Here is an 18670-nt window from a genome sequence, read left to right as displayed (position 1 = left end):
TACGGTTGGGAGACTGATGATAAGCACTTTCGAGAATTTAATTAAAGGGTTTTCTTTGACTCTTCACATCTTTAATTTTTCTCTGGTAGCCTCATTTGAATATCTGACCTTCAAAGCAATTGTCATTTCTGTTACTAAGTGTTAAATAAGTGCTAAGGGTTGAAGAAGATACTGCATGGGCACTTAGGGCAGACACCTTACCTGTGTGGGGTATTGTTTGGGCCCCAGTCAGCACTTCCCAGTGTGGCCTTGTGGTCTCTGAGCATTGTAGCACCACATCCTCAGACCCTCACATTCACAGGTCTGATCAAGTTGGGAGAATCTGTACATGAACCCAGGACCCCGTTTGGTACCACTCGGAGGCCTGAGAAAATAATGAAATGCACAGTGAATAAAAGATGAATGATACAAAGACCTTTAGATATTTAATACAGTTTGAATTTTTATTTTATTTTACTATTCTCCTGGAGGTATGTCAATAATTATTGAAACCATACAAAATGCAGTTCTTTGTGCAAGAGCGGTAGCACAGCAGGCAAGCACTTTGCCTTGCATGTGATCAATCAGCTATTCAATTTCCAGTGCCACATGTGGTCCCCTGAGTCTGCCAGGAGTGAACCCAGAGCACAGAGCTGGGAATGAGCCCTGAGCACAGCCAAGTGTGCCCTCAACCATCCAAAAAAAAAAAAAAAACAATTTCTTCAACAGTGCCAGCATTCGCTTACTAAGTACCTTGTTATGTTTAAGGTGATAGAGGCAAATGTGACATAGCTCTAAATGACACAATAAGTTCTGCAATGCTAATTCAGTTTGATTAGTCAAAAAAAAAATAGAAAAAGAAGCAAAGCTCCATCACCGCCTGCAGTAGTGTGTGTCATCCTCCCGCCCCCCCCCTCCCCCCCCATATACACACACACACACACACACATGCAAAACAATCTAGCTTTGCTTTAAGGACACTGAGAAAGGAGAGGAGAGGAGGAGAAAAGGTTAGTATGTCAAGAAAGAAGGTGCTGGTATCTAGTTAAATAAACAGATAAGTGCTATAAATTATTTCTGAGTTCGGTGCCTAGGTCCAGACACTGAGTTGGACATCTTAGAAACAATGACTTGTGAGAAAACAGGGGAGAGACAGCCAAAGAGATGCCAAGAGTGGATCCTGCTGATTGCTGCAATACTCAGAAGTTTGAATTTAATTCTGTAGGCATTATGGAAAAGATCATTTTAGAGGATGCTTCATGAAGATAAGACCGAGACAGGAAAGTGAAGGTAGTGCCAGTTGTGGGAGCAAATCATTGATTCACAGCCCTGACTGTACCCGAGCAGAGTCTAGAAACTTCTAGGCTCACTCCACAATTGCCCTGCACATTTTGAAGCTCACCTGATGACTCTAATGTGCAAGAGTTCAGAAACTTTACAGTAAATGAAACAGAAAAACGATGAGGCCTGTGGCAGTAGTTTTCGTCCTTGTCATTACAGCAGAGTGGCAGGATGGAGTGGTTTCAAAGGCTGTTTGAAGTCATCTCCATTCCAGGTAAGTTTTGTGCACCTCTTCTGTGTGTTGGAAGCAGTGCTAGCTGCATTATTCTTTGTAGCTCTGGGGAACCATATTTAGTAAGTAGTTTCTTCTCCCTTTGCACTGATGAACTAGTCATTGTGAGTAAAACAGAGGCTCTTAATGAGTAACTGGTCATGAAACTGCTTTATTTTCATAGTTAACTTTTCTGTTTATCATTTTTATATAAGCTAGTCTCTTTAAAGCACAAATATGAGGAAACTTTCTTCTGTTGTATTTGCAGTTACTTTTTTTTGTAAGTAAAATAATGCTGACATAGTGATAAGGAGTGCTGACTTAATAACTATAGAATTCTTTTTGGCTCTTACATTCCTAGGTTATAATGTAACTTATTGGTGGGTGGTGGAGAGTGGGCCAAACCATACAGTGCTCAGGAGCTATTCTTCCTTCTGTGCTCAGGAGTGAGCCCTAATGGTAGCACTGTCTGTAGCACTGCCCTCCCGTTGTTCATCAATTTGCTCGAGCGGGCCCAGTAACGTCTCCATTGTGAGACTTGTTATTACTGTATTTGGCATATCAAATACGTCACGGATAGCTTGCCAGGCTTTGCTGTGCGGGTGAGATACTCTTGGTAGCTTGCCAGGCTCTCTGAGAGGGGTGGAGGAATCGAACTGGCTCGGCCGGCGCGCAAGGCAAACATCCTACCGCTGTGCTATCACTCCAGCCCAATGGTACTCAGGAAACTATGTAGTGCTGGGATTGAACAGGAATCAACCAGCTGCAAGCAAGACAAATGCCTTAGCCCCTATACTACTCTTTGGCCCCTTAAATTATTTTTGTTCCAACAGTGTTACTGATTTTGTCAGGCAGTTGCTAGTTTTAGAAGGATTTGTCATTCTCTAACTTTGTATACTTGATTTTTTTTCTCAATTATATTTAGAATGATAAATTTGCTATCTTTATAACTTGTATATCTTACATATTTATAAAAATGTTTTTATCTGTAAATATGTATTGACTCAGACCTTTAAAATTAATATTAAAACATGTAGACATAATTTAATCAAAGTAGAAATTATTGAGTAATTCTTAAATATATTATAAAATGATAAAAGATACAATAAAATGCAGTTATAGCATTAGTAAAATGTTATATAGAACTTCTTCATGTGAAATAATCATATCATGTAGTGATGAGTATGATTTATCACAGATATATATATGAAGAGTGAAATACAGAAGAACTGAAACTAGTATTTTATATTTGTATTATTAGAATTCTGAGTAAACCAAGGTTACTCTCTTGACATTCCCCAATGACCTAGCCTCCTCCAGTGGTTGTAGATAATGAAAATAGGGTCAAGTGGATCAAGATCTCAAATATAGGGGACTGAGCAGGAGGCTTGTTTGTTTAGGGAACAACATATGGAGATACTCAGGGGTACTTCTGGCTCTGCACTCAGGACTCACTCCTGGCGGGCTCAGAGAACTATATGAAATGCTGGGGGTTGAGCTTGAGTCCACCATGTGCGAGGCAAAAGTCATATCTACCCACTGCACTATTACTCCGACCCCAAGATACTAAATCTAAGAAATCTTTGCAGAACAAGTGTTGTTGGTCATGGGAATAGATGGGAGGTGAAAATCTCAGTATTAGCTGACTATTAAGCAGTTATCCAAAACACAAAGCACAGCATAATGAGGAGGCCATTATTATTATTTTCTTCTTCACATTGAAGAAGAGGAGTTCCATTCCAAAAAGGAAAAAAAAAGAATCTAAATAATGGTGGTGTTCTTTATTCTAGGAATAATTGAGACACTTCTCAGAACAACACTTTTCACTAAGCTGTAAAAGATTTACATAACGTTTTCCATTATTAGACTCCAATTCTTGCATTCACATTAGCCACCTGACTTACATGCCTATACCTGTCTGGGTGTTAGGAGTAAAAAGAGCATTGACACGGATGCGCCAGCAAACAGCTGTGGCCATCATTATTACAGAGCAGCACCCTAAATTAGGACTAGTGTCTTCATTCTTGCAAACCATTGGATATTATTAAGTTTGCTGTATTGTTCAAATTTTAATTTCCCCAGTAACACAACTTAGTTCCTAATTGGTATAGTTTGTCATGAACTTAGTGGTAATGAATTCAGTCCTCAAGAGCAATACACTGAGTCATAAGGCAACAGAAACAGAAAAAACACGATTACTGCTATATCCAACATGTCTGAACAATTTAATATTTCTTGTTTACAGACTGAAATGGATTTTATATCTATTGAATAAAGCCATTGTATAAACAATTCAGTAATGTCCATGTGAACCATTGAACTGCAATATTTTGATCCAGATACTGCTTGTTTATTTATTAAGGCTTCTATTGTCAAGTCAGAAGCACTTGACATTCCAGGTTAAAAGTGCTTGAAAATACCACAACTACTTTGTGTAGGAAATACTTTGAACTCATCTTACAACATTTAAATCAGAAATAGCATTTCTGAGTGTTTTATTTGGATAGGTTTTTGTAAATGTCATATATTACTTAATGGTACTCTGAGATTAAAAGGGAGCCATCTGAATTTATGACAAGCAGGAAAAGAACTCTTCAGTTCCATTTTGTCCTTTTGAGCTCTCAGTTGCCTTTGATTCTAAGTTTCAGTAAAGGCAGCCTTGGATTATATTCTGAATTAGTTAAACTAATATTGTAGTAAATAGAATTAGGGCATTCTTGAGTAGGAAAATGTACATTAAGACTGCCTTGCCTTTGGTCTAGACTTTCTCATTCATAATGTTTTTGTAAACTTATTCCTGAAAAGCTTGAGTTCAGTTTCCAATTAGAAATTTAATTTTTTTGGCGAGAGGCCAAGTTTGGGTCATTACCCAGCAGGGTTCAGGAGTTATTTCTGGCTCTGTGCTCAGAAGTGCCCTCCTAGTGGTACTCAGAACATCATATTTTGCCAGGGATTTAACTAGGGTTGACTACACGCAGGCAAGCTCCTAAACTCCGGCACTATCTCTTTAATCCTAGACATTTAATTTCTAATCTAAATAGTTTTCCATAATTAATGCGACTGCAATGCATGTGTGTACAGAGAGCAAGTTGGTGGTAGGAAAATGAAGTTGTGTGTTCATTGATGCTCACATGATGTGTGAAGTCATTCATTACTGAAGTTGAATTTATCTCCTCCTAGTAATAGTTATAATCATCTGAAATTTTTATGGTTTATTTGAGAGATTATTTGCTTAGTCTATTTTTCCTACTGGCCTCTTAGAGACCAGGCTTGCTGAATGCTGAGTTTATGTTAAGTACTATGTATGATCTCAAAATATATTTGTTGAAAGTACTAGTAAATAGGTCAGTGCATAAACAAGAATGTGTAGGTGACAAATGTGTATGTAGAGTATAAGAAAAAAACACACAAGAGATTGTGAAAACTTCATTAAATATAAACACATTAAACTAAGCTTTGAAATGTTGAATTTGCCAAGATGGAGGAGGTAGATGAATGTATCAAACAGGCTTCAAACTTCAAACTAGATTAAAACTTTCAGCCTGCCAAGTACATAACATACTAGCTGTGGAACCCTGAGTGCAGTTTCTACATCTTTAACTGGGTGTAATGATAATAGTACTTGTCTTAAGAGTGAGATCACAGATGCGAAGTGCATATAGCACCATGTCTGACACACTCTTTGTTCAACACATGCTAGAAGTTATTTTGATTGTTACCCTTTTTAGGCAGGGGCAACAAAATGAGCAAGCCTGGCTTATTGGGAAAGAAATATAGGAGTCTAAAGGAGAACAAAAGGTAAATGAATGGAATAAAGACAGAATGAGATGGACTATATCTTGAGGAAGAGAAGCAGGTTTGGAGGGTGGAAAACTGAAACATGTTGATGTGTGCTTTGAAGGCCCTTGCAGCAACACAGAGGAGTGGTCCAGGAAACATAGACCTCATACTCAGCAGTTATCTGGGAGACTCATGAATATCTGAGGGACTGAGTTAACAGGAATGAAAACAAATGCTTTGGCAGTTAGGATAAGTCAGTTCATGAAAGAAAAGTCAGGATTGCAGATGATTTAAATGTGGTTGTTTTAGAAGATTTAGGTAAGTAGTTGACAATTCTAAGTATCCTTCTGGGCAGTTTAGTGGGTGGAGAGGGTTTGGGCACACTCTATAGTGCTCAGCAATGCCTGGCTCTGTGCTTGGGAGACCATGCATTGGGGGGATCGAACCAGACTCAGTCGCCTGCAAGGTACTTAACACTTGCACCATCTCTCCAGCCATTTTATTTCTTTTAAATAAGAAGGAAACTTAGAGGGGCCAGAGAGATGGTACAGGGCCTAAGGCACTTTCCTTCATGTGACTGAGCCCAGTTCAACAAGCACCATTAGGAGCAACTACCAAGTCCAGATCCTGGAAGAGGCCCCAGCACCACTAAATATGTCCCAGCCACCCCTCTCCACCTCAACTAAAACTGAGGAAGAGCAGGAAGTGATCTCCCTTTCCATATTCATGTGTAACTGGTTGGAGGACATGCATGAATCAAGTCAGGGACATGTTAGATGTAATTTTATATTTGTCTCAAAATTACTAATAGTTCCTGCACTTCTTCCATAAATTGTGTGTGTGTGTGTGTGTGTGTGTGTGTGTGTGTGTGTGTGTTTGGGGGCCACACCTGGCACTGCTCAGGGTTCACTTCTGGCTCTGCTCTCAGGGATCCCTCTAGGCAGGGCTCATGGAACTGTATGGTATGCCAGCAGATTGAACCCAGGGTCAGCTATGTGCAAGGCAAGTGCCCTACCCAAGGCCTATCTCTCTGGCCCCTTTCCCCACAAATATTAAGCAGAATCTTGATAAGTATTAGAATGAATCAGCACAAGGTGAAAAACAAAAGAAAATGTTCCGGGGAAACTCCCTCTATATTCCTATCTTATTTCTTTACATCCGTGAGTTCTAGAGAACTCACGGATACTCCTCCCAGACGGGAGTATAAAAGGAGGTTCCCAGAGCCATGCCACTGAACTCCACGCCAGGCTGTGGGGTGGGTGAGAGCCCTCCCCACCCCAGGGGACCCAATCCCGACACCCAACCTCCACTGTCCAACCAGTACCACGCTCCAGGCCACTTTCCACAGCCTCACGACATATTATAAGACACTTTCTTTCTACCCATTTATACCTCTCGGAGAACCTGGCAAGCTACTGAGAGTATCCCGCCCTCACAGGCAGAGCCTGGCAAGCTCCTCGTGGCATATTTGATATGCCAAACACAGTAATGACAATAGGTCTCATTCCCTGACCCTGAAAGAGCCTCCAATCATTGGGAAAAGATGAGTAAGAAGAGGCTGTTAAAATTTGAGGGCTGGGAGGAATAGAGATGTTACTGGCGCCTGCTCAAGTAAGTCGAAGATCAATAGAATGACAGTGATACAGTGATTTCTTTACATATCTTCTTTAGTCCCTTATGAATTCTCTAGGTAGAAATCACATTTTATAAAACTATACAACTATGTTTATTTCTTTATGTGGTAAAAAGTTTTCTTTTACCGTAGTTTTAAGAGTGTAATTAAAACTTATTCCCAGTCCTGGTGATTGGCGCCTGAATCCCTCTGCTTTTTCCCCTTTGGAGACGTCTACTCTCATTCTCTTTCTCTCCCTATCTCTGTCTCCCTCTCCCTCTCCCTTTCCTACCTCTCCCTCCCTCAATAAATTTCTTTAAATAAAACTAGTTTCACGCGCACGCGCGCGCGCGCACACACACACACACACACACACACACACACACACACAAAGAATAGTTTAGGCTGAACAAATAGCTCAGAAAGCTGGGACACATACTCGGCATTCATTGGCGAGGCCTGGGTTCTATATAAGATGATTTCCCAAGCGCTGCCAGAAGTGACCCCAGAACACAGAGCTATGAGTAGGCCTTGAGTTTGGGTGTCAAACCTAACCTTCTCCCCTAATCATGATCAATCAGTAAAATGGCCTTCAGGAAGAACTGGAAATTAGGGAGTACTAAATTTCTTCTTTTCCTGTCTCTGTATTTCAACTTCTTATTGTTTATTAGTTTGTTTGGGGGGGCCACACCAGTTGGTGCTCAGGACTTACTCCTCGTGCTGTGCTCATGGATCACTCTTCCAGGGCTAGGGGACTACCTGCATGCCAGGAATCAAACCCAAGTCAGGTCAGCTGAAAGGCTTGTGCCTTTCCCACTGAACTGTCTCCCCGGCCTCCACTCTTTTATTGTTAGAACAGAAAGTTGCCACTTTAGACTGCTTCTCCAGACTTCTTTTTGAGCTCAGCCAAGGTTGGCATTTGCAGAAGAGAGGGTGGGTGGTGAGAACAGTAATGCCAACTCCCTTCCTCTTACCCTGGCTCTCTGCAGAACGCCGGGTCCCTTCGTGGATGATTGCGCCAGATGCTGCTTCCTCCATCTTTACCATCCTCCAGGGTTTCCAGCTTCTTTTCTCCATTGTGTTCTAGTCCTAGGGATAGCAGTGGTTTCCCACTGTTTCCAGTTCTGAGGTTACATCATCTTTGGTTTGTTCAATCCCATCCACCCCTCTTTAACTGTTGTTTCAATAAACAATATTCCCATTTTCAAATAAATAATAGATTAAAAAGAATGTGCATAAGATCCTTCTAGTAAAGGTGATTTGGGAAACTTTTTTTTTTTATCTTGAACATGTTTAAGGTTTTCCCATGAAAGTATACTTAGAAGCTTCCCTGATCTGTTTTTCTCTAACACTGTCACTTTAGATGGCGATGTTTACAAATTGATATTCAGATTGTGCATCATCCCTGCAAGAGCAGTTTAGCTGATGACACACATTTATTTCTTTTGGCATCAATACATCATTGATGTCAGGAGCTGTTAGAAAACAAGTGTAGTTTCTTAAGTGACTGTTGCTGGCATAGATTTGTGAGATAGATTAAGAAGTTGACTAGCCCAGTTTTTAAAAGCCAGCTTAAGCAACTGCTACCTTTGAAAAGATTTATACACTCAGCTATGACACAGGGTACTAAGTTTTATTACCAAACATTGCTTCCCCCAGTTACTAATAAAGCACTTTGCTATAGTTGCTCTTCGTTTGTGTGGTGCATAAATTAGCAATAGAATTTTATGGAGTTTTTACTTATGCTTGAACTTTACTACAAAAGTCAAATGTTAGAGTTCCCTGGTATTTTAGCCTATATCTGACTTTTGAAAACTAGAAAAAACAGTCAGTACCCATGTCAGTATTTAAAGCTACCAGAAGTTCACCTGGAATGAGACAGAAGCTAGTTATTCACTTTATTATATCATCCTTTGGTTCCTCAGCACAAAAGACAAATGAGGGGACCAGAAAGATAGCATAACGTGTAAGGCACTTGCCTTGCATGTGGCTGATGAGTTCAGTCTCAGGCACTGCATATGGCCCCCCAAGCATGCCAGGAATGATGTCTGAGTACAGAGCCAGGAGTGAATCCTGAGCAAGGCTGGGTATGCCCCCCCCTCCAAAAAAAAAGAAACAAATTAAAAATGATTTCTCCCTAATGACTGCTTGTTAATGGCTAGATGTAAGCCAAATCTGGTGCTCGTCATAAAGTTGTGGGAAGAAGATATTAGTGCTGTGCATCTCTGACCACCCATACTTTGTATTCCCACCTTCCCACACGTATATACGCTCAGATATGTAAGCAAACCTAAGGTAACTCTCCACAGAAGCTACACTTGTGTGTATAGTCTTCTCTACACAAGTTGCCAGTTCAGATACTGATTGCTTCAATTCTCACTACTTGCAGAATCATGTCCTTTCATTTGAAACAAAATGTTGCTACATTTCTGTTTTTCCGCTACATTTCTGTTTTCACCTGAAACCTCCCATTTCCTTATATCTATGTAATTAGATGGTTGTCCCCATACCCCCATGTGGTTTTCTCTGTGAGATGTTACTCTATTGAGTCCACTGAAAATACAGTGATGCCATACCACTCAGTCTAATAAATCTGGGTTCACAAATCAAGGTAGAATCTTCTGTTATCTTTTTATTTTCATCTGTGAACAGGTCTTTGGGCAAATAGACTCAGTTCTCTATAGTTTGTTGATTCTTTTTTATAGTTTGTTGATTTAAAGGAATAGTTATAAAATTCATACAAATGTTTCTGCGGCTTAGAAGCAAGATGAATTTATTTGAAACTGATTATCAGATGAGAAAAAGAGGTCTTTTCAAAAAATGAACCCTCATTCCCAAGTTAGTACTAAATGCCCCATATGAATTGTCCCCCTGCGTGGAAACAAGGACTAGGATTGATGTGGATTTTTTTTTCTGGAAACCAAAACAAACAAGGAATTTATATAAAAGAATATATCTCTATGTTGCTGATCCTGTCATTTGTAACCACAATTTTTGGTTCCCATTTGCCATCCAGCCTTTAGAAAAAGTTCTTGTTCATTTTTCAGCTTAGTTTCAGCTGTGCTGTGCAAAATTAAGGCAAGGTTTCCTTGGCCGCATTTGGGTTGGATTTACGGGAATGGTGCGTTATGAAGCCCATGTGTACTGGCACCAAGTATGGAGAGAGAGTCCCAAGTTGGAGGTGAATCCTAAAGAAAGAGAATCAAAAGGAAGAAGTTATGTGTTCCCATGTGGAATATTTCCTTCCCTGCCTGTCTAGCTGGAGGCTTTGTTCTTACACTTGAGAATACAATACTGTCTTGAAAGTATTGGAATCCAGATACCAAAGACACAGTTTCTCTCAGCAACATCCTGCACTTCCTACAGTCTTCTTCTTTTCAAGAAAAACACCATAAATTCATTTCTGTGTGTTTTGGGGGGCTGGTTCTCAGCCATCTGGGACCTCTGGTGGTTCAATACAAGGGCCTGAGGATGCGAGGCTGCTTGTGCCCTACTCTGCATGGCCTCCCTGGGGGTTTGCCCCAGGGCCACACCCTTGGCAGTGGGAGATGGGAGGAATCCACACCTGCACCTGGCAAGGCTCAGGAGGGATCTAATTAGGGAAAGCTGCATGCATATACGCACCAAAAAATGTTGTTGTGCTTATGATTTACTCTAAAGTTATGATAAGGCAGATTATTTTTGGAAAACTGTCACTGTCCTCTCATTGTTCATCGATTTCTTGAGCAGGCCCAGTAACATCTCCGTTGTGAGACTTATTGTTACTGTGTTTTGGCATATTGAATACGTCATGGGTAGCTTGCCAGGCTTTGCCCTGTGGGCGAGATACTCTCAGTAGAATGTATATCGGGCTCTTCGAGACAGGTGGAGGAATCAAACTTGGGCCGACCCAAGGCAAACGCCCTACCCGCTGTGCTATCGCTCCAGGTCCTGAGTTGGAAAACTGAGTTAGCACATATATTTGCAACGCTAATTTGTAATATGGGTATTGTCTAATATTTTTTACTTTGATAATTATTATATTTAATTTTGTGTGTATATGTGTATATATAACTCATGTATATATGAATGTATACACTGTGTGTGTATATATATGTGTGTATATGTAATTCTTATATGTATATGAATTAAACATTTAGGCCAGAAATAACACATCTGAGGTGCTTGTTGGTTTTGGATTGTTCAAACTCTGTGACTTATATCTTCATTTAGCATGTTGAAATGTTAAAATGACATTTGCTTAGGGCAAGTAGTTTGCTTTAACTTTTCATCTGAAAGTCATTTATAGACAAGAATTCTGCAGGAGGGGTGAGGGTGAGCAAAACACTCAGGGAATCAAAAGTCAAATGGTAGCATAAAGTTATGAATTGTGGAACCAGTTAACAAAGATTCCAGACTTTATTCCTTAAATAAATGCAATCCCAAACAAGCACAATCCTATATTTGTGTAAGAGTTAGCACATTAATCCTGATAACTCAGTAAAGTAGCATTGTGATAGAATACACCGAAAACATCATCTAATGTTTTAACAATTATTGAGAGCAATCTCAGCCACTGGTTTTCTTGAAATTCAATCTACTATGGTCAATGTATAGTATTTTCTGAGTACAAATTCATTTGACAAATAACTTACTGAGTGCCTGCCATGTGCCAAAAGTTTTGTGTTATTTAACACAGGAAGTACAGGATGAAGATGCAGCCTGTGCCCTCAATAAACTCGTAGGATGTTAGGGGAAATTTCATACCCACATGCTGAATTCCAGTTCTGTTAAAATGATACCGAAATTCTTCAGAGGGAATAAGGAAGATAACTTGAAGCAAGTAGCATTTGATCTAGATGAGATGACAATAAATAGTGTTATTGACTTTGTCCAATTACAGTAAGAAATGTGGTCTCTCATAAGCCACCTCAGTTAATGAGTCATAATCTCCACAGGAAGAAAGAAGAACAGGAAAGTGGTCCCAGCAGTCAGCCTTCAGACTAATGAATAATAGGACATTAAGGGTAGCCTGCAACTCCCTCTAGTAACTAGAAGTGAATGTCTATTGGTTTTCTTCTCTAATTATCTGTGCGGCAGTCACTCAGCATTTCTGTCTTGCTTCTACAGCACAGGTAGAGTGTATATATATCCTCATTTTACTCCTCAGGAGACAGAATCTGTCTCAACTCATTTTTGTTCAATAATGAGCACCCTGCTGCACAAAACTTGTGCCAGACACCTCAAGCCTGCTTGCCAGCCAGCAAATAAATAATTTTGGCTTCAGGGACTCATTTCTGATGTAATTAGTTGTGTCCAAGGAGGTAAAGTCACGGGGCACAGGACAATACCTCTCAAAATTGAGCATGCATATGAAATTGAGTATGCATATGAAATTGAACATGCACATGAAACTGGATATACATATGAAACACACAGGAGCTTTATGCAAGTTTATTCAGATTTAGCAGGTCTGCGATATGACAGAACTCCATTGTTGCTAATAATCTACCAGAGAAGCTAATGTTGTTCCTTCTACCACATAGTGAGTAGAAAGGATGAGCAGGCACTCCGTGAGTACCACAGATGAGTATCTTACTCAGAAGTCAGGCACTCTGTGTGTGTGTGTGGGAGGGCCATGGCTCTGAGATGGCCTTTCATGTCGAAGATTAAGTATAAATAAAGGAGTGGAGGGAGATGTGGTGTGGGTGTCTGTGTGGTTTTTCCATTTTACTAGGAGGCTGAGTTTTAATTGTTAAGTACGGTGTTTTCAGGGGCTGGAGCGATAGCACAGCAGTAGGGAGTTTGCCTTGCGTGCGGCCGGTCTGGGCAAGCCAGGTTCGATTCCTCTGCCCCTGTCAGAGAGCCCAGCAAGTTACCGAGAGTATCTTGCCCGCACGGCAAAGCCTGGCAAGCTACCCGTGATGTATTTGATATGCCAAACACAGTAACAGCGAGTCTCACAAAGGAGACGTTACTGGATCCGCTCGAGCAAATCAAACAAACAACTGGAGGACAGTGACAGTGAGTTAGGGGATATAGGAAACTATTTGGGCTGAAGCTATAGCACAGTGGGTAGGGTGTTTGCCTTGCATGCAGCCAACATGGCTGACCCAAATTTGATTTCTCAACCCCTCTCGGAGAGCCCGGCAAGCTACCGAAAGTGTCTTGCCGGCACGGCAAAGCCTGGCAAGCTTATGTGGCATATCCAATATGCCAAACACAGTAACAAGTCTCACAATGTTACTGGGCCGCTCAAACAAATCAATGAACAATGGGAGGATAGTAACAGTGGTATTTTCAGAGTAGGTTGTCAGTATTTCCATAGTTCAGATGCAGTCTCTGAATAGCAAGATTGTTGGGACTGAATGTTGGTCCTTTTTATTATTTCACTTCATATATAAAGTCATCCTTGCATCCAGCTAACCCAGGTTTGATCCCCGACATCCCATATGGTCCCCAAGCACTGCCAAAAGTAATTCCTGAGTGCAGAGCCAGGAGTAACCCCAGAGCTTCACTGATTGTGACCCCCAAACCAAAATATTCAACGTGAAGGACAGTGAATTGTTGGGTCTGAATTTGTTCCTCCTTGTCAATTGAGAGCATGATATAAAGTTCCTCTGGGTGGTTGCTTGGTTGTCTACCAAGGGAGTGTTGGTAGAAGAGCTGGGTGCATTGAGGGCTTGAGTGTACCAGCAGCAGCCCTGGCAGTGCCAGGGATCAAACTCAGGGCCCTGCAGATGCTATAAGTGTGTTGTCCCATGAACCATGTTCCTGTCCTCCAAAGATGCTTTTTAACAATACTGAAGTTTAATGATTTAGAACTCTGAATTGAGTCTGAGAGATTTTCACCAGAATTAAATATTCAAAACCTCCTTTGCATAATCACAGACACATGACTTTTTGACTCTTTCCTACTTCATTCCTTACATTTGAAAATCATATTCTTACTAGTCCCATTGCTCTTCCTTGTTCACAATTATGGGGGGAATGGTCATTTTCATGTGGTTTTACTATCTGTTGCTCGTCTATTTTATTCCTTTTGCTTTTATAATGAAAGACTTTCATAACTAAAAAGGAGATAAAAGTGCTTGTTTTTAAAACTATAGAATAATATCCCTTTTTAAAAAATAAAGGAATCTTGATTTAGGGGAGTAAAATCTTTGAAAGGCACTTCCACGTTCGCCCCATGTTAATAATTATGTAGAAATCTGACTTACTGAATAGTTTAATCACATGAATTTTGACGTCCACATTTTAAGTTTTTAATTCTCAAAAAAAGAATAGTGTGTAGTATGAAGCAGCATTTTGGCCCCTCAAAAAGAAAGCTGGTTTTAGAATTATACAAACCCATGTTGACTTTCTCCTTAAAACATACTTCCTAGAAGACTGTAAAGATAATACAATGGGTAGGGTGTTTGCCTTGCCCACAGCTAATCTGGGTTTGATCCCGGATTTCTCATATGGTCCCCTGAGTGCTGCTCAGAGTCATTTCTGAATGCAGAGCCAGTAGCATCCCCTGAGCATCACAGGATGTGACCCCAAAACCAAGAATATGAAATTTAAAAAAAAATACTTTTTAGACCCTTAGAAATAGCTTAACAGACTAAGCATATCTTTGCGTATTGGCAGCCTAGCCTTTATCCTCAGCACTGCAAGGTCCCTCATGCCCCACCAGAGTCGACACCACATCACAAAACCAGGATTAGCCCCTCAGCAATGCCAGATGTATCCTCAAAACAAAACAAAACAAAAAAACTCCACATTTTCTCTACTACTGTGGGCAAGCTTCTTAATCTTTGAACATGTTTTCTCATCTGTGAATTTGTAATAGTTATACTTCCAGAAGTATTTTAATAAGATAATTTGTGTAATGCATTAATATAAATACTATCCTCTAACAGATTTTAATATAATATGAGGATTCTGTGAATATTTTTAAAGTTATGTTTATATATTTTTAGAGCATGAGCACCAGAAATAGCGTGTCATGCAGAGTAAAGGAAATCAGATAAAATGTTCTTAATGTAAAGTGGAAGACAAATATTTCCAGTGAACATGCATGAACTTTCATTTTGTTTCTGTGCCACATCTGGTGGTGCTCATGGTCTACTCCAGGCTTTGTGCTCCAGAGACACTCCAGGCAGTTCTCAGGGAACCAAATATGGTACCAGGGATTCAACTGGGCTCAACCACATTGAAGGCAAGTGCCTTACCTCCTGTACTATCTTTCTGACCCATTTGCACACACACTCTTACACACACTTTGTCACAGTGAAAATCAAAAGGCATCTTTCTCTTGGTTTTAGGTTTATATCACAATATTACCATACCACCAGATTTTTTTTATGATACCCTGTCTTATTTATAATCCTGTAACTGGATTTATAGCAATACCAGAAGTATCCACTATTTCAGAAAGGTGCTTCATAGCCAGTGTTCTGGTCATAGTTCACTGGCTGGACATTTTTTCATTTGATGAAGCATCAACGGGAAGCATCGATGGACCATGATTTTATGAAAGTAAATGAAGCCATTGTTAAGAGCCAAGGAAATACCTGAGCAATTGGTTCAAGAAAAAGGTGAATCTAAGGGCAGCAGGCTGAGTGTATAGATGTGGGCATTGTGGAATTACAGATTTCACTCCGTGCTTCAATTTACTTAAAGCCAGATTGATTTTCAAAAGTTCCCAAGTGTTTAATTTGAGTATAATCTGCAAAGAACCTAATTTTCCTTGCCAAAACAACTATTTCCTTTTTTAATTATAGAATAATTGTACCACATTGCGGTTCAGGTCTTGTATAAATAGAGGGAAATACTTACATAAGGACAAATAATAATCTTGTCGCTGATTTAGCCACGTATCATCGTGCTTACCCTTTTTGACACTGAGTATATCTGCTAATACTTATAATTTTTCTTCACACAGATCCAGTGCCCCACTTGCCAATTTGTCTGGTGTTTTAAGTGCCACTCTCCTTGGCATGAAGGTGTTAACTGCAAGGAGTACAAGAAAGGAGACAAATTGTTGCGTCACTGGGCCAGCGAAATTGAGCATGGACAGAGGAATGCCCAGAAGTGTCCCAAGTGCAAGGTGAGAGCCCCTTTAGGCAGAAAGAAAAGAAATTACACATCTGAATATCACTGAATAATAATACTATATCAAGGTGACTTATATTTCTAACATTTGTAACAGGTGTGGAGAAAATAATACATGCTTTTTAATTTATTTGGGGGTGGGTGGGCCACAGCTATGATGCTCAGGACCACTCCTGGGTTTTGTGAGTCAATAAATACCATGTGGTGCCAGGGATTGTTAAACTGACAAGAACAGTTGCTACACTTGATCTTAGCCAAAAGGCCAAGGAGCAATGGGATGCCAAGGATTGTGCCCAGGCATCTTGCATGCAAAGCAGGTGGTCAGCTCTCTGAGCAGTCTCTCTGGCTTCATGCAGTTTCATTTTACAAAAGTAACTATATTACATAAACTAGATTTTTTTGTATGTAAGCTACATATAATGATTATTTGTGTCACATTTCAGTGTTGAAGGAGACTACATATACGTTTTTTATCTTAAATTTCAAAATTTCAAAGTTCTTTTTTTTTTCTTTTTTTTTTTTCCTTTCTGGATCACACCCAACGATGCACAGGGCCACTACTGGCTCTGCACTCAGGAGCCACTCCTGGTGGTGCTCAGGGGACCATATGGGATGCCGGGAATCGAACCCGGGTCGGCCGCGTGCAAGGCAAACACCCTACCTGCTGTGCTATCTCTCCAGCCCCCAAAGTTCTTATTTTCCATTAATAAATGTAGGCATATGCATAGAGAATAGCTAGTATAAAACAATACATAGTTGTTGCTTTTACAAGTACTATAATAATTTCTGAATAAGTCAGGTTCTGGACCTCTCTGCAGTCCTCTACTATTGTCTTCCTCTGCTATTGCTCATCGCATTAGAATTACTTTAAAATTGATCTCCCCCCATCCCCTTCTTTTTTTTAGTACTTGGTAAGATAGAAGTTAATACTAAAATCAGGACTTAGGGATTTTGTGAATCCCATCTTTACTTTTTTTTTTTTAATAATCCTGCAAATAATCAAGGATTACCAGGTATTTGGACTAAGTCCCAGATGTCTTAATTAACCATGCAAAAGAGCAGAGAGGTGGTGCTCAGGGGACTAAACTTAGTAGCTCCAGAATTTAAGGGCTCCAAAACAAAAACCAAAAAACTAACTTTTCAACTATTACTTGAAGTGTTGAATAGCCACACTCAGTAGCTCCCTACTTTTCATGCAGGAGGCCTAGGTTTGATTCCCAGCAACACATGGTTCTCTGAGCACAGAGCCAGAAGTAACTCCTGAACACCACCAGGTGTGGTCCCAAAGGCAAAAAAATAAAGAGAAGGAGAAAGAAAACTCGGTAAATCTATCCACCCAGAAAACTCTGTGTTTGAAGCTACAAGGATAGGGATCTACTGAAGCTTAATTTTTTTTTAAGCTCACTATAGAAAATTATATGTATGGACATATTTATGTATACTCTGACTCATGTGATTTCTACTTTTCTTTGTCAAATTGATTTTTAAAATTATGTTTAGATTGGGCCTAGTTGTCTTTTAAGAACAATGTAGCCATTCCTTCCTAAAGACTTATTACCAGGTTAATTGAATTGTTTTTTAATTGAATCACCATAAGAACAGTCACAAAGCCTTTCAGTTCAAGTCTCGGTCGGTCGTACAATGATCAAACACCCGTCCCTTCACCAGTGCACATTTTCCACCACTAAGAACCCCAGTATACACCCTCCACCCCCTGCCTGTGTGGCAGATTTCCACTTGACTCTCTCTTTCTACATTGATCACATTCAATATTATGACAAAAGACCCAACATTATTATTTGGAATCTTCCCCAACATTCAGACTTGCCAAAAAGATATCATTAGATAATTTGTTTTCTATTGCTGAGTATGAAGAGTATATGATGTTGTGTGGCCGGAATAGTGGCCACGCGAATTTGGGTTTCTGATATTTTAGTAATAAGCCTAGCGGGATTACTGCCAAAAGCCCCTGGGTTCTGAGATTTTGGTTTGTGTGCCTCTGGGATCATGGTTGTTCAGAAGCCAGAGGAGGCGTTTGTGGGTGGCAACCCGGGGCATTGTCATGGCAGGGAGCAGGGCGGATTCCACCCCGGGTTAATTGAATTACTGGATTTTTTTTTTACTATTCTCTAACTCAGTGTCTTTATTAATATATATTTTTTAATTGAACCACTGTGAGATTCACAGTTACAGGGTTCATGATTGGGGTTCAGTTATACAATGTTCCCAACACCCGTCCCTTCACCAGTGTACATAATTATTGGAACATTGTTTAATTATTAACCTTTTTTTTTTTTGCTTTTTTTGGGTCACACCCGGCGATGCACAGGGGTTTCTCCTGGCTCTGCGCTCAGGAATTACTCCTGGCGGTGCTCAGGGGACCATATGGGATGCTGGGAATCGAACCCTGGTCGGCCGTGTGCAAGGCAAACACCCTACCCACTGTGCTATCACTCCAGCCCCATAATTATTAACATTTTTAACTGGATTTTTTTTAGGTCCTAAAGATAAATTCTGAAGCCTATTGAAGAATGTAAATATAATGTAGAGGTTTAACATGCAAAATTCCCAAACTAACTAAAACAATTTTTTGTTTTCCCAGTAAAAGGCAAATTCATCCAGAGTTGTCCTTTTGATTTTAGCTGAGTGAGATCACTGTGTCATTTACT

The 18670-nt window shown here is 40.1% G+C and overlaps 1 protein-coding gene and 1 pseudogene across 1 annotated transcript in view; one reads left to right on the top strand and one right to left on the bottom strand.

Annotated features, from left to right (window-relative positions):
- RNF217 (ring finger protein 217) overlaps positions 1-18670 on the top strand; it is a 127996-nt gene that overhangs the window by 78823 nt on the left and 30503 nt on the right. Inside the window, exon 3 of the mRNA XM_056126262.1 lies at positions 15832-15996. Within this exon, the coding sequence (XP_055982237.1) occupies positions 15832-15996 (165 nt within the window). The remainder of the gene's footprint in view (positions 1-15831; positions 15997-18670) is intronic.
- On the bottom strand, positions 16175-16275 carry LOC130034884 (uncharacterized; annotated as a pseudogene).

Source organism: Sorex fumeus, unplaced genomic scaffold (assembly GCF_029834395.1).
Source record: "Sorex fumeus unplaced genomic scaffold, SorFum_2.1 ptg000061l, whole genome shotgun sequence".
Taxonomy (NCBI): domain Eukaryota; kingdom Metazoa; phylum Chordata; class Mammalia; order Eulipotyphla; family Soricidae; genus Sorex; species Sorex fumeus.
Note: the sequence above shows the minus strand (reverse complement) of the source record. Positions and strands in the feature narration are given on the sequence as shown.